The 15748-nt window shown below is 51.3% G+C and overlaps 1 protein-coding gene across 1 annotated transcript; it reads right to left on the bottom strand.

The window, feature by feature from the left end:
• Nucleotides 1-2059: 2059 nt before the first annotated feature.
• LOC144988047 (uncharacterized) lies at nt 2060-14191 on the bottom strand. The gene is made up of 4 exons (XM_078938119.1): nt 13708-14191; nt 9696-9729; nt 9470-9575; nt 2060-5212 (listed from the first exon to the last, which is right to left on the bottom strand). The coding sequence occupies exon 4, from the start codon at nt 3272-3274 to the stop codon at nt 2060-2062; it is 1215 nt and encodes a 404-aa protein (XP_078794245.1). The 5' UTR covers nt 3275-5212; nt 9470-9575; nt 9696-9729; nt 13708-14191.
• Between the last annotated feature and the right edge of the window lie 1557 nt (nt 14192-15748).

Here is a 15748-nt window from a genome sequence, read left to right as displayed (position 1 = left end):
TAAAAAACAAAAAAAAAAATACATCATGCCCAAGTGTTGACTCTGGAGACACAGAATAAGTCAGACTTAGTCTTCCATGAAACGCACGACTCCGTCGTGCACTTTAAACCCGTAATGGGGACAGAACTGCGGCCTTTTCAAAGTCCAGAGGTCACACACGTATTTGAGCGTCCTGCACATCATTTTAAACTTTTCCCCAGTCCAATGCTTTGAGCTTGTACCCCAGGGAACTCCCGTGAGGGTGGCTAACTCCTCTGCCATCCCGCAAAAGTCAAGAGACATTTTGGTCTCTTCGTGATCTTCTTCGTCCTTGGACCACAGCGCGGTTACGAGCTTCGCGCACCAAGAGCTGAAATTCTCTCGGTTGCGTATCGCGCCACCCAGCAGCCTTTTGGTTCCCAGTCCCACAGGAGTGAAGCTGTAGTCGGTTCCGCAGAGGGCCATGAAAATCAAGTGTTCGGATCGAACGCTCCGGTCCTTCAGCACTCTGGCTTTGGCTCTCAGGAAGAGGTGTCTTCCGGAGCGAGTCAGTCTCAGGTAGCGAGCGTAGGCCGACTCGGGGATCGCTCCGTCTGCGTAGGCTTTGGCCGTGCGCTTTAGCCCTACCGTGATCCTCCCCTTGGTCTTCTGCAGGTGGGATTCGCTCTCAGATTCTGCGTCGAGCTCTGGCTGGCGGAGACGCTTAGATCCGCAAGTTACCGTGCGAACGGCATCCCCGGAGGCGTGCAACGAGGGAGCGTGTTCTGCGCTTTCGACTTTTGTGTCAGCTGCGCCACACAGGACAGCGAAGACAAAGTGTATCGTCTTTGCGCTGCGTGTGCATGGCGAGTACATTTTCTGGCTTTCCAGTGCAAGTTCGCTCAGTTTGTTTCTGGCGTCAGACTCAAAAAACGCGCTCTGGAAAGTGACGTAAACCGAGCCTCGAATGCCACCCCGGTACAAGAACCCGTACACGGATAGTCTGAACCCCTCGCCACCGTAGTTCTCCAGAAGGCGACCTAGATTGACGTGTCTTTCCGCCACGCCGCAAGGCAACAGGTGGTGCTCTCCCAAACACAGGTCGCACAGGGCGCTCAACCAATCCTCTGCGGCGTTAGGTGATTCGCTCGTGGTCCGACGACTTGGTGGCTCGATCAGGAGCTCGCCGTAGGGCGACTCGTGCATGGCTCGGTCCTCCGTGTAACTTCTGTTGTCCAACCTCAGTGCCAGGCCGGGTCTTCCGCTCGCTGCGAGTACTGCGATCAGATCCGAATCTCCTGTACACACCGTCACTGAGCCAGTCAGGGCATTGGCCAACTCCACCATCAGCGTGTCGGCCTCTGTTTCTCGACACTCGACACATGCCTTGAGCAAGGCCTGGAGACGTTCGTTGTCAGGGCTCGCGAACGCGGTCAAGTAAACTCCCTGCACCCCCTCAGGCCTGTAGGTCTTTCCGTCGCAGTGGCTTGGATCCCGGACCGAACGTCCGAGGGTCTCTACTTCGAACTGGTCCCGGTCCGCGAGAGGGCCAGCCTCCTCTCGCCTGCGCTCCTCGTACTCACTGTGGAATGAGACCAGGTTGCTGGCGCGCTCGTCGGTCGTATCGGCCCAGCGCGACTCGGCTACCGCCCCCGTGACCAAGAAAAGGTTGTCTCTCATGCCCACGTCGGCCAACAGTTTCATCGTGCCGTACTCTATCTCGGCCAGGTGAGCCTTACAGAAGTCCACGTGTGCCGGGACCGTCCTGTTCGCCCTTTCTTCCCTCACGCTTGGCTTCTGCGCCCCCGGACCATCTTTCACGAGCACGACGCATCGACCCTGGGCCCCCTCTTGAACGTACCATGACGCAAAATAACTCGCCATGCTCGCGACGGAGATCACTTGCTCGCTCTCCGTGTAATCGCATTCTCTGACTTTGTGTATCACCATGAGGTGGTCTATCAGGATCCAGTCTTGCTGCTCATGGGGTTTTTCGATTACCTCGAAAGGCGCCATTTCTGGGTTGGCCAGCATGCCGTGGAGCGCCCGTCCCTTCAGACCCATTTCGAGGGGATGGGTTCGTCAGTGTGTTCGTTTCCCTCTAGCACTCGAGCTCGCAGTCCGGGTTTATAATTTCACGCGTGCCCCTCCGTCGGATTCGGCGCAGGGATAACGCTGACCCAGCAACCGAATCCGCCGCGGCCGTCAGGGCAGTGGAGGGAGTACGATGCTGCGTGTGGCCTTGCGGTCCCTGATGAGAGGGATGTCCCTGCCAAACTATGGCCTTTTCTCGGTTGAACATGACGTTCCTGTAGCAGAGGTCTTCCGGGTCGACGCTGGCCCCACTGCCGGAGCTCGGCTTCGAACGGGCCTGGACTCTCAGGTTGACGCAAGTCGGCGTGAGGCAGTTGAGCACCTGTGGACATAAGCTGTTTATCCAGCGGAACTTGCTGCGCAGCGTCTTGGTCACGGAGGGCCTCAGACAGCTCCTTATGGTGACTGTGTTCGTGCCCGGCCGTATGATCACCAGGTAAGCGTTTGAGCGTTCCGCCACGCTCGGGTAAGTGAGGGAGAACATTGTCCAGGTCAGCCATAGCTGAGCGTTGTACCGCCACAGGGTAGCGTTGTCCAAGACGTCGCTGTTTCGGGTCTTGAGCTCCAGAAGGGCCACGGTGTCAGTCAACGTGTCGTGGGCCAAGAGGTCCACTTCCGTGTAGAAGCTGTACCGTCCCGGCAGTGGCCCGCAGCCCCGGGTGCAGCCGTTGTGGTACGTGCTGCCACCTCGGTCGGGTGTGGGCACGCCGGCCACTTTGAGGCCCGCGCAGATCGGCTTGAGGCGCAGGGCCTCGAGCTGGGCGAGCAGGAGGCGAGACACGGGCCCGGTTTCTGATGCAGCCATCTTTCCGTTGAACACGTCCTTGCACTGAGCGTCCACTGCGTTTCCTATGCTGGAGGACAGCTTGCTTCTATCCCATGCGCGCTTGCAGGACTGAAAGTTGAGAGAGTCGCATGACAGCAGGCGTCTCAGCTCGCCCTCGAACTCGCGAGCTCTGTCCTCAGGTGCGTTGAGGTTGGTCACGTGCTGGGACACCCAGCTCAGTGAGTTCCACCGATCTCGACCGAGATGGCGGAGGAACTTTGCGTAAAGATCCACGCAGATCATGTTGTGAGATCGCGCGCGTCTCCTGCAGCGTGAAATAGAATTTAAGGTCTTTGTGATGCCGTGGACCCTGTACCAGCGGCCGTGCGACACAGCCTTAGCCTGGAGGCTCGCGCTTGACCCTCTGAACTCGATCGCGGGTTTCCCGAGCATCATCTTATTAAATGTCGCGGGGCGGGGGGCCCCAGAAGCATAACTGTTAATTTGGGAGTTGGTGGGGTGGGTCGGGAAAAAGAACCTCTGAGATCTCAGTCTGCTCGTACATAGGACGCAGCCCTGTCCTCCAGACTCAGCTCAGCGGGATGCAGCGGACCAGGAACGGCCTCGTGGGTGGCTTTGATTCTTTGATTTCTTCTGGGAAAGAGATGCTGACGGGGAGAAAGTCAGGCGCTTCCTCCAACTCCGTACTGAGCGTTGCCAGGTTCAGGGGGAAGCTGGGTGCCGCCATCGCGATCATCACCTCTCTCATTGTCGGGTTCCTTGCCCTGCCCAACAACGTCCTGTACCTGATAGATAGCAGTCACGCCGTGAGGGGAAGTGCGAGGTACGTCTCGTCTGGCTCCTCTGAGAGTCCAATGAAGAGTGACTACGATCAGGCGTACATACACGGCGGCATAGCTGTGATAACCCTGGGCTGTCTGGCGATGGTCGTGAGCGTGGTGCTAAGCTTTTTCGCGGCCAAGAGCAAGCGCAAGATGGACGACGGCGAGGACAGGCCCAGGAGGGTCAACAAAGGCACCCGAACGGTGTTGGCCTGTCTGGTCATGATGAATCTGGAGCTGTTCATGGCAGTTGTTTCGGGTTGCATGGAGCTCTTGTACCGGCCGATGATTCGCGACGAACACAGGATGCACAACATGGAGTGCGCCATAGCCGTGTTCAACATTCTGATTTACGCCATGTACGTCATTACAATGGTGCTCACCTCCACAGTGCTCAAAGAGAGACAAGGCGACGGGAGAAATGCTGACGGCTTGATCTCGTACAATGCTCATAGAGATAGTCCGAATGCTGTCAAAACATACGGGGATTGCGACTACTATTCGCAGTCCAGCCTGTTCCTGTGACATGAACAGGATTTCTCAAAGGCTTTCACCTTTTTACTTTTGATCGGGTTACAGTATATTTCCCTGTGAAACCTCAATAAACACAATGACAACGTTGATTTTGTTTTTAATTACGTTTTATTGCTTCTTCTTTCTACTTTGTTATCACTCCAGCAAGGCAAACGATGCACTGACATACTTGAAGTACTACAATGATCGGACAGGGACCAGTTCCAAGTGTAACTCAGGATCAGAGTGGCTGCATTGTAAGATCTGGGAAGGGACAGTCAGTTTCTTGGTCATTTTACAAGTTACTGTTTAAATTTAATCACAGAAAGCAGTCTACATTTTAAAACGTTTGGTTAAGCTGCTCTGTACGTCTATGAGACAACAAAGGTCAATCTCAGTTCATTTATTTTGATGTAGTTTGACTAGACACCCTGGAACCATGCAGCTGTAGGCAGGTATGCTGGAGCCAGTATTAGGTAACCAGAAATAAAAGAACCTGACTGAATTCTCTTGTAAGCTATCATATGTAATGCATGCATTTCTAACACCCCGTCTCATCTGCATTAAGAAAACGTTCCTTTTCATGTCTTCGATGATCCAGTAGGGTATTTATTGGTCCACTGGAGGGAGAACAAAGGGCCTGTCTTGGTCTGGTCGCGGTGCAGGAAACCAGCATTTTTGCAGCTGAAAGAAACAAAGGGGAACTTTAGGGTGATGTACAAGTATCAGGCACACGCATCGAGACAGATCGGGAGGAGAGCGGTCCTTCCTTTAGTCGCAGATTGATAGGCATTCAAGTCTTCCCTGCAGCTTCCTGGTCATCCCTGGCTACTTCGCAGATGAGCCGGCGATCAGCTGTTGTTCCACTTTCCCTCTGCTCCCACCTTTCTCCTCAGGGGCTATCCATTCTGAGCTTCCATTTCAACGTAGGGCTTCAGTGGGGAGTCCTGTTCAGTGATGTCCAGAAGTGTGTATGATTAAGTCAGCAATCCGTACGATCCTGACCATCTCCCACAGCCCACGGGTTGAAAACACTGCCCTACAGGGAGGACAATGGGCATTTCGTGGTCATTTCAGAAATTGCTGCTCACATTAAATCACAGAATGCTGGGTTCATTCATTTTAAGCGCTTTATTGGATGAGTCGCCCTGTACAAAAAAAAAATAGATCACGTGAGGTGAATGACGGTTTGTTTTTGTTTTTCAGTAGTGGTCGGGGGTGATAGAGGGTGCCTGAAACGTCTACAAATTTTTGGGGTGAATGACCACTCTTCAGTGGTCAGGGACCAAACCATGTACAGTGGTCAGGGACCAAACCAGGATGAGGGGGTGCGTTTTTAAAATGACCCCCCCATTCCCTTCCTTCAATCCAAGCCTTTTTGTTCCCCCTCTAGGACAGCCAAAGGGTTAAAATAAGCCCCCCCGTTCCTTTATCTAATCCAATTTATTTCTTTTTTCTCTAGGATAGCGCAAGGGTTATTGTCATACATTTAAAAGGAAACATGTATTTCAATGAGTAAAATCGTATAAAGTATATATAACCCTCCCACTCCCCTAAGACTGGTTTCAGGATCCCCTACGCTGTAATGAAGGGTCCACATGACCCCAAACTTACTCTGACAAGTTCTCCAAGTGATCCCACCTTACCCTTAGGCTGTCAGAATGTTCACTCGATTGTCACACAGTTAGGGAAAACAGCCCTTACCTTGAAAAGGGTACACAGAGCGGCCTTGGATCCTGGTCTTCACAGACAAAACATCCTGTTTTCCCACCATCAACGTGAGAACTGCCTCCTACCACCTGGTCTTGACAGACAAAACGTAGCTTTTTCCCACCATCAACGCGAGAACTGTCTCCTACCCACAGTCTCACCATAACCCTCCCGCGCCACTCAGGCTGATTTGAGGAACCCCAACGCTGTCTCGAGGGGTCCACGCGACCCGAACCTTACTTCTACGAGTTCTCCAAGTGACCCCACCTTTACTTTGAGAAATGTAGTCCTACGAAGGCCAAGTATCCCTACAGCTCCCCTTAGGCTAATTCGAGGAACCCCAACGCTGTCTCGAGGGGTCCACGCGACCCCGACCTTACTTCTACGAGTTCTCCAAGTGACCCCACCTTTACTTTGAGAAATGTAGTCCTACGAAGGCCAGGTATCCCTACAGCTCCCCTTAGGCTGATTTGAGGAACCCCAACGCTGTCTCGAGGGGTCCACGCGACCCCGACCTTACTTCTACGAGTTCTCCAAGTGACCCCACCTTTACGGTGAGAAATGTAGTCCTACGAAGGCCAAGTATCCCTCCCGCTCCCCTTAGGCTGATTTGAGGAACCCCAACGCTGTCTCGAGGGGTCCACGCGACCCCAACCTTATTTCGACTAGTTCTCCAAGTGACCCCACCTTTACGGTGACAAATGTTGTCCTCCGAAGGTCAAGTATCCCTCCCGCTCCCCTTAGGCTGATTTGAGGGGTCTCGCGTACCCCACAAGGCAACGCGCTGAACTATATTTTGTTTTGGTCTATCCTGTATGTCTTGACGGGTTCGCGTGACCCCACAATGCGGCGTGCTGAACTATATTTTGTTTTGTTTTACTGTGTCTGTCTAGAGGGGTCACATGTACCCAACAAGGCATCGCTCTGAACTATATTTTGTTTTTGTTTACTTTGGGATCACACGTACCCCACAAGGCAGCGCGCTGAACTATATCTTGTTTTGCTTTACTGTGTCTGTCTAGAGGGGTCACGTGTACCCCATGAATAAATGAGGCTCGTCATGTATCATCTTATCCCGCGGGCCAGCCGTATATCCCTCCCACTCCCCTAAGGCTGGTTTCAGGATCCCCTATGCTGTAATGAAGGGTCCACATGACCCCAACCTTACTCTGACAAGTTCTCCAAGTGATCCCACCTTACTCTTAGGCTGTCAGAATGTTCACTCGATTGTCACACAGTTAGGGAAAACAGCCCTTACCTTGAAAAGGGTACACAGAGCGGCCTTGGATCCTGGTCTTGACAGACAAAACATCCTGTTTTCCCACCGTCAACGTGAGAACTGCCTCCTACCACCTGGTCTTGACAGACAAAACGTAGCTTTTTCCCACCATCAACGCGAGAACTGTCTCCTACCCACAGTCTCACCATAACCCTCCCGCGCCACTCAGGCTGATTTGAGGAACCCCAACGCTGTCTCGAGGGGTCAGCGCGACCCCAACCTTATTTCGACGAGTTCTCCAAGTGACCCCACCTTTACTTTGAGAAATGTAGTCCTACGAAGGCCAAGTATCCCTCCCGCTCCCCTTAGGCTGATTTCAGGAACCCCTACGCTGTAATGAGGGGTCCACATGACCCCTTCCTTACTCTGACAAGTTCTCCAAGTGATCCCACCTTACCCTTAGGCTGTCAGAATGTTCACTCGATTGTCACACAGTTAGGGAAAACAGCCCTTACCTTGAAAAGGGTACACAGAGCGGCCTTGGATCCTGGTCTTCACAGACAAAACATCCTGTTTTCCCACCGTCAACGTGAGAACTGCCTCCTACCACCTGGTCTTGACAGACAAAACATAGCTTTTTCCCACCATCAACGCGAGAACTGTCTCCTACCCACAGTCTCACCATAACCCTCCCGCGCCACTCAGATTGATTTGAGGAACCCCAACGCTGTCTCGAGGGGTCAGCGCGACCCCAACCTTATTTCGACGAGTTCTCCAAGGGACCCCACCTTTACTTTGAGAAATCTAGTCCTCCGAAGCCCAAGTATCCCTCCCGCGCCCCTTAGGCTGCTTTTTACTTTGGGATCACACGTACCCCACAAGGCAGCGCGCTGAACGATAGTTTTGTTTGGTTTATCTTATCTGTCTTGAGGGGTCTCGCGTACCCCACAAGGCAAGGCGCAGAACTATATTTTGTTTTGGTCTATCCTATATGTCTTGAGTGGTTTGCATGACCCCACAATGCAGCGCGCTGAACTATATTTTGTTTTGGTTTACTTTGTCTGTCTAGAGGGGTCACGTGAACCCCACAAGGCAGCGCGCTGAACTATATTTTGTTTTGGTTTACGTTATCTGTCTTGAGGGGTTTGCAGGACCCCACAAGGCAGCGTACGGGACTGTATTTTGTTTTGGTTTACGTGGGGATCCCCACGGACCCCACAAAGCAGCACGCTGTAATGTATTTTGTTTAGGTTTACGTTGGGGTACCTCAGAGCCCCACAAGGCCGCGAGGAACTATATTTTGTTTTAGCTTACGTTGGGGTACCTCAGACCCCACAAGGCAGCGCGGGGAAGAGGCTAGAGCTTGGGCTTGCATTTGTCGGAAAACAGTCATTTTAAAATTTCCATCTTTTCATAAACTTTCATGAACATTATGTTTGGTCCTGCAAAAACACTCTTCTTTTCTCACAGATAACGGACACAGAGCGACCTTGGATCCTGGCTTTTACAGACAAAACATAGCGTTTTCCCACCGTCAACGTGAGAACTGTCTCCTACCACCTGGTCTTGACAGACAAAACATAGCGTTTTCCCACCATCAACGTGAGAACTCTCTCTTACCAACATTCTCACCATAACCCTCCCGCACCCCTAAGGCTGATTTGAAGATCCCCTACGCCGTCTTGACAAGGTTACCCGCAGACCCCACGAGGCAGCGCGGGGAAGAGGCTAGAGCTCGGGCTTGTTTTCCTGTCAGAAAAAAGTCATTTTAACATTTCCGTCTTTTCATAAACTTTCCATATTATGTTTGGTCCTGCAAACACTCTTCTTTTCTCACAGATAACGGACACAGAGCGACCTTGGATCCTGGTCTTGACAGACAAAACATCCCGTTTTCCCACCGTCAACGTGAGAACTGTCTCCTACCACCTGGTCCTGACAGACAAAACATAGCGTTTTCCCACCGTCAACATGAGAACTGTCTCCTACCACCTGGTCTTGACAGACAAAACATAGCGTTTTCCCACCATCAACGTGAGAACTCTCTCTTACCAACATTCTCACCATAACCCTCCCGCACCCCTAAGGCTGATTTGAAGATCCCCTACGCCGTTTTGACAAGGTTACCCGCAGACCCCACGAGGCAGCGCGCGGGACTATATTTGGTCCAGGTTTCCGCTGGGGTCACCAGGGACCCCGCGAGGCAGCACGCGGGACTATATATCGTCCAGGTTTCCGTTGGGGTCACCGCGGACCCAACGAGGCAGCGAAACTGCTTTTTTGGAGCAGAACGGTTTTATTTGTTTTTCCAGTCAGAATTTTCACTTGATTTTCAAAGAGTGGGAAAAAAAAACAGATAGAACCCACCTGCAGGCGCTGGTCGGACGGGTTGATATCTCGTTCGGACCCCCTCACAGCTGCAGCTTTGGGAGTGAGATTTTAGCGGCTTTCTTCTTTCGGCGTCTTGTCCAGCCTTCGCAGATTCGCATGGTTCAGGACGTCATAAAAAATGAAATGGGAAACTAAAGGTCAAACAAGAGTTTGCATGAATTTTCAAACCTTTTGTAAGAGGGGAGAGGTGGAGAAACACGACCTGTTAGGCTCTGTGGCTGTCCGCTCTCTCCGGCCTAAAGGCAAACAAAACAAAAACTTTTTCATTAAATTTATCCCGTAAGGGAAGATGAAAACATACAAAATACAACATTAGACTGGTGTGTTTTTGTTTAGTCTGCATCGCTGGTGTCGTGGCTCCATAAACACTCCAGTACAGAGAGAAAACAGAGACCAAAAGTCACGTACCCCACAAGGCAGCGCGCTGAACTATACAGGCCTACTGGTGACCGTGATACCTGCTATCTGCTACTGAGGAAAGGAATCAAGCATATTTCTGCAATACAATATACATGCATATATAGAATCCATTCAATGCTTAATAGAAATAATTTAGAACATACCTCCACAATACCCCCGTTTGGATCTACTCCCCACAATATCCACACACACACACACACACACACACAAACAAAGCAACAGATAGACAAAATATAACAAACACAGTACCACCGGATCTCCCTCACCACCCACCAAACCCCGGACTACCTGCTGCCAAAAAGGTCATCGTCTACCTTTGGGACCCGGCTGTCAATGGCGGAGGAAAGGAGGTGGACTACGAGTGAACCAATCAAACCACAAACAAACAAAAACAAAACCAAGTGAACAAACAAAAAGCAACAACAAAAAAAAAGCAACAAACACAAAACACGAAATCACAACAGACGTAATCACACCTGAAAAAAAAGAAAGATCACGATGAAGAAGACAGACAACTGACGATGCCGCTGCTTGGGTCAGCTGGTTCCATCAGACATGAGAAGGAAAAGGAAAGAAAACAAAAAGAGTCCGGTGCTCCATAATCTGAAACACAAAGGAACTGTGGAAGAGAAACCAGAACAGACAGTAAGTGTTGAGGAGTTGGAGAAGCCTAGAGGATGGAGCTGCTGCAGATCAAGAGGACAAGGAGGATGATGTATATCCGGACAATCTAGAGAAAGCTGAAAAGCTGATGACGTCTCTCACGAGCCAGCCTCATTGTGAAGATGTGCTACCCTTTGCTGTGCCCTTTTCCACGAACCTCATAAACCACAAGCATAAAGTCAATTTCACCCCAGGTTCTCAAAAGAAAATCAAAACGTTCACAGATCACAAGGTAAAAAAAAAAAACCACACATATACAGTTACACGACATCAAAACACTCCGAAAAGCTTCTGTTAAGAGACAATTGTGGTTTCGTTTGGATATTCTGTCCTGTTTTTTATTTTTTGTTTTTAATTTTACAGCCAGTGAATACCTGACAGAACATTAGCAATAGCTTCAGATGTGGTGCTGGAGGGCCAATTCACTCTCTCTCTCTCTCTCCATTCCGCTGACCTGTGGGCTGTTTCGGGACCATGCCTGGGGTTGGATCCCCGAGTCATGTTGTAATAAAAACGTCATCATACAAAAAAACATTCTGGGTTCGTTTGGATTTTCTATTCTGTTTTTTTTTTTTTATTTATTTTTTTTTTATTTTATTTTACAGCCAGTGAAAACTTCACAAAACATTCACAATAGCTTCAGGTGGAGAGCTCGTAAACATGTGAAGCAACCCCGATGGAGCAAAGCCGCAGATCAGCCCCGCACCTGCAGGGCAGCAAACCGAGAGGCAGGCTGGAGAGCGCCGTGACTGAGAGCAGCCGGCAGGTCCATCCTCTCCCCTCTGACAGCACTCGTAGCTCTATAGAAAGGTTCAGGTTGGGTGAAGGGAACTGCATGAGCTGCGACGAGTCACACCACAGTGCGCTGTGTCAGAGAGGCTCTGACCTCTGACGGAGGTCACCGTGTCTGTAAAACACACACACACAGTCGATGTGATTTTCAAACTTCATCTCAGAATTTCTTACCTCGCTGGAGTGATGAGACGGCGATCTCAGTGACTGTGACTGATCAAAGTCAAAAACAGGGGAGCCGACACGGCTTGTTGCGATCACGCAGAAGCTTGGTGACCTTGATGAGACGGGCAGCTGCGCTCTGCGACTCATTCTGCAGCCGTTGGTCTTTCTGCCTGAGTTTCTGCACCTCGGCCTGCAGCATTGCCTCGTCCTCATTTCTGCTGCCAAACAGCAGCCGAAGTCTAACTTCGCAGCCACACGGCTGTGAAGCGGACTCTGCTGCTGTCCCAGTCATTGCTGGCGCTGTGGCGATGCTCCCATGGCTCCTGGTACGAAGAGAGATTCCCAAATACTGCCGACTGACAGGCGGGCGGCAGAGCGCCTTGACTGAGAACAGCCAGCAGGTCCAATCCTCTCCCCTCTGACAGGTCATGAAGCTTCATGGAAAGGCTCAGGTTGGGTGCAGGGAACCGCACGAGCGGCCTCAGCGACCAGTCACACCCCAGAGCGCTGTGTCAGGGAGGTTCAACTCAGAGGCAGGCCGCAGCCTGTCGCGTCTGAGGAACCCACGCAGCCTGCACCATCAGGGGAGCACGCAGGTCCTCCTCTGCCCTCTGAAAGTCATGAAGCTCCATAGAAAAACTCAGGTGGGGTGCGGTGAAGGGAACCGCACGAAGGCCTCAGCGACCAGTCACACCACAGAGCGCTGTGTCAGGGAGGCTCAGCTCAGAGGCAGGCTGTGGGTGATATACCGTTTCGAGTGAATGTTTCAGGCCTAGCGGGGCTCCAACCTGCCGCAGGTCCTGGTATCTGTAACGGATTCCATCGTCTGACCTGTCTTTTGTGGGGAAAATCATGGCGTTGAAAGCCATGCTTTTGTTCACCCAGTAAATGCATCCATGCACACCAACACATACCTGTTTTCTCTGACGGAGGTCACCGTGTCTGTAAAATACACACACACACACACAGTCGATGTGATTTTCAAACTTCATCTCAGAATTTCTTACCTCGCTGGAGTAATGAGACGGCGATCTCAGTGACGGTGACTGATCAAAGTCAAAACAGGGGAGCCGACAAGGCTTGTTGCGATCACGCAGAAGCTTGGTGACCTTGATGAGACGGGCAGCTGCGCTCTGCGACTCATTCTGCAGCCGTTGGTCTTTCTGCCTGAGTTTCTGCACCTCGGCCTGCAGCATTGCCTCGTCCTCATTTCTGCTGCCAAACAGCAGCCGAAATCTAACTTCGCAGCCACACGGCTGTGAAGCGGCCTCTGCTGCTGTCCCAGTCATTGCTGACGCTGTGGCGATGCTCACATGGCCGAGGTGGCTCCTGGTACGGAGAGATTCCCAAATACTGCCGACTGACAGGCGGGCGGCAGAGCGCCTTGACTGAGAACAGCCCGCAGGTCCAATCCTCTCCCCTCTGACAGGTCATGAAGCTTCATGGAAAGGCTCAGGTTGGGTGCAGGGAACCGCACGAGCGGCCTCAGCGACCAGTCACACCCCAGAGCGCTGTGTCAGGGAGGTTCAACTCAGAGGCAGGCCGCAGCCTGAGGCGTCTGAGGAACCCACGCAGCCTGCACCTTCAGGGGAGCACGCAGGTCCTCCTCTGCCTACTGAAAGTCATGAAGCTCCATAGAAAAACTCAGGTGGGGTGCGGTGAAGGGAACCGCACGAAGGCCTCAGCGACCAGTCACACCACAGTGCGCTGTGTCAGGGAGGCTCAGCTCAGAGGCAGACTGTGGGTGATATACCGTTTCAATTGAATGTTTCAGGCCTAGCGGGGCTCCAACCTGCCCCAGGTTCTGATTTCTGAAATGGATTCCATCGTCTGACCTGACTTTTGTGGAAAAAATCATGGCGTTGAATGCCATGCCTCTGGTCACCCAGTAAATAAATCCATGCACACAAAAAAATACAACATTCATTGTTATTTTAGTGGGTTACCAGGTTTTTGGTCCCCACAATAAAATTGGTCCCCACACCGTGAGTGTGCTACCAGGCTGAGGTCCCCTTAATGTATTAATGACAAACACACACACACACACACACAAAACTCCCAAAACTTTGACAGGACATTTTTTTTGGCAATTTTAACATTGAATTCAATGTTATTTTAGTGGGGACTAGATTTTTGGTCAAATGACAAATAATGACAAACACTCAAACACTCACCTCAGAATTCCTTAACTGGCTGGAGTGATGAGATGATGATCTCAGTGACTGTGACAGTGTTTGATCACAGTCAAAACAGGGGAGCGAACACGGCTTGAGCAGGGTGCTGCCTGCTCCCTGAGAACCTCCCAGCTCTGAAACACAGACGCCGTTCGCTTTCCTCGCTCACAAGTCAGGAGAGAAGGGAGGGGTTTTTTGTGGCACTGCGGTGCACTCCGAGTGCCTCGCTCAGACCGTTCCGTTCTACGGCAGGGCAAATCCCCACCGGAACAGCCACTAAATCCTCTCTGTGACGGAGCTCTCTTCGTAGAGCCTAGAGAAGACTGCCGCTGAAATCTCACGTGCAAAGCTGCTGCTGTGAGATCGGGAAGGGTCCGGTCAGATTCCCACCCGACCGACGGGCATTCAGACGATCAGACCGCAATGCTGTCTGTCCGACCGGTGTCAGACTGCATCTCGACAGTCCTGTCTCGACACGGCTTTACACAGCAGCTGGGTGACCTTGAGGAGCTGAGGGCCCTGCGCTCTGCGACTGCTCCTGCAGCCTTTTCATTCTTTCTCTGCCTGAGCGTCTGCACATCGAGCTCAGTTCTGCCACTAACTCTTCGGCCTCATGGCTGTGAAGTGGACACTTTTTTAATGTATCTTTCATTTACTTAGGAATTGTCCCGTTGAGATTAAGAATCTCCTTTTTTCAAGGGAGTCTTGGCTATCGGGGGGGGGAGGAAACAATAAATTACATTTACAATAGACGTTTCAACATTAAAAACGTAGAAATAAAATTAGAATGAGAGCTCATGTAAAACAGGTACAGTTAAAAGTGACTTCTGAGCCTCCCATCTCAGACTAGGAGACCTGACTGCACTGTCCCACACACGTCTTCATACTTCATACCACTATATTTTGTTTTAAAAAGTAAAAATGCACATTGCGTCCTGCCCAGTCTTCGTCCAGCTGAGACTGGGAGGCCTGCAGCTCATGACTGCACCGTCTGCCCCAAAGAGCAGCTTCCATCATCATTTAGCGCTGTTTCAGTCACGGGATACAAAAACCCTTTTCAGTTTATTCGGTAAATCTAGTGAAAGGAATCATTCACGTGTGTCTGAAACAAAACCAGCTTGGAACAAGCTCATTTATTTTTATCTTCGTGATTAGTGATACTGCAAATCCTGCCTCAGCACAGCTAAGACACATTTTGTTGCAGGGCGCTCTCTGCTCCCTGAGAACCTCACTGCTTTGAAACACAGAAACCTTTCGCTTTCCTCGCTCACGAGGCATGAGAGAAGGAAGGGGTTTTTCTGAGACTGCGGTGCACTCCGAGTGCCTCGCTCAGACCGTCACGTTTTACGGCAGGGAACATCCCCACCGGAACGGCCACTAAATCCTCTCTGTGAAGGAGCTCTCCTGGTAGAGCATAGAGAAGACTGCAGCTGAAATCTCACGTGCAAAGCTGCTGCTGCGAAATCGGGAAGGGAGCGAGAGGGTCCGGTCAGATTCCCACCCGACCGACGGGCATTCGGACGATCAGACCGCAATGCTGTCTGTCCGACCGGTGTCAGACTGCATCTCGACAGTCCTGTCTCGACAGAACCCAGGAGAAGCGGTGGGGGTGATTCGCCCTGCTGAAGAATCTGCGTTTGCAGCATTACACAAACCAAATGCGTGTTTCAGAGCGCAGGTTTTGTGGAGCAACACGATGGAGCTGCCTACACGGCTTTACACAGCAGCTGGGTGACCTTGAGGAGCTGAGGGCCCTGCGCTCTGCGACTGCTCCTGCAGCCTTTTCATTCTTTCTCTGCCTGAGCGTCTGCACCTCGAGCTCAGTTCTGCCACTAACTTTTCGGCCTCATGGCTGTGAAGTGGACACTTTTTTAATGTATCTTTCATTTACTTAGGAATCGTCCCGTTGAGATTAAGAATCTCCTTTTTTCAAGGGAGTCTTGGCTATCGGGGGGGGGGAGGAAACAATAAATTACATTTACAATAGACGTTTCAACATTAAAAACCATAGAAATAAAATTAGAATGAGAGCTCATGTAAA

Source organism: Oryzias latipes, chromosome 19 (assembly GCF_053564925.1).
Source record: "Oryzias latipes strain Hd-rR chromosome 19, Olatipes_Hd-rR_3.1".
Lineage (NCBI taxonomy): Eukaryota > Metazoa > Chordata > Actinopteri > Beloniformes > Adrianichthyidae > Oryzias > Oryzias latipes.
Note: the sequence above shows the minus strand (reverse complement) of the source record. Positions and strands in the feature narration are given on the sequence as shown.

Coding starts and splice junctions, on each gene's coding strand:
- LOC144988047 (XM_078938119.1), bottom strand. CDS start 3,274: ATGATGCTCGGGAAACCCGCGATCGAGTTCAGAGGGTCAAGCGCGAGC.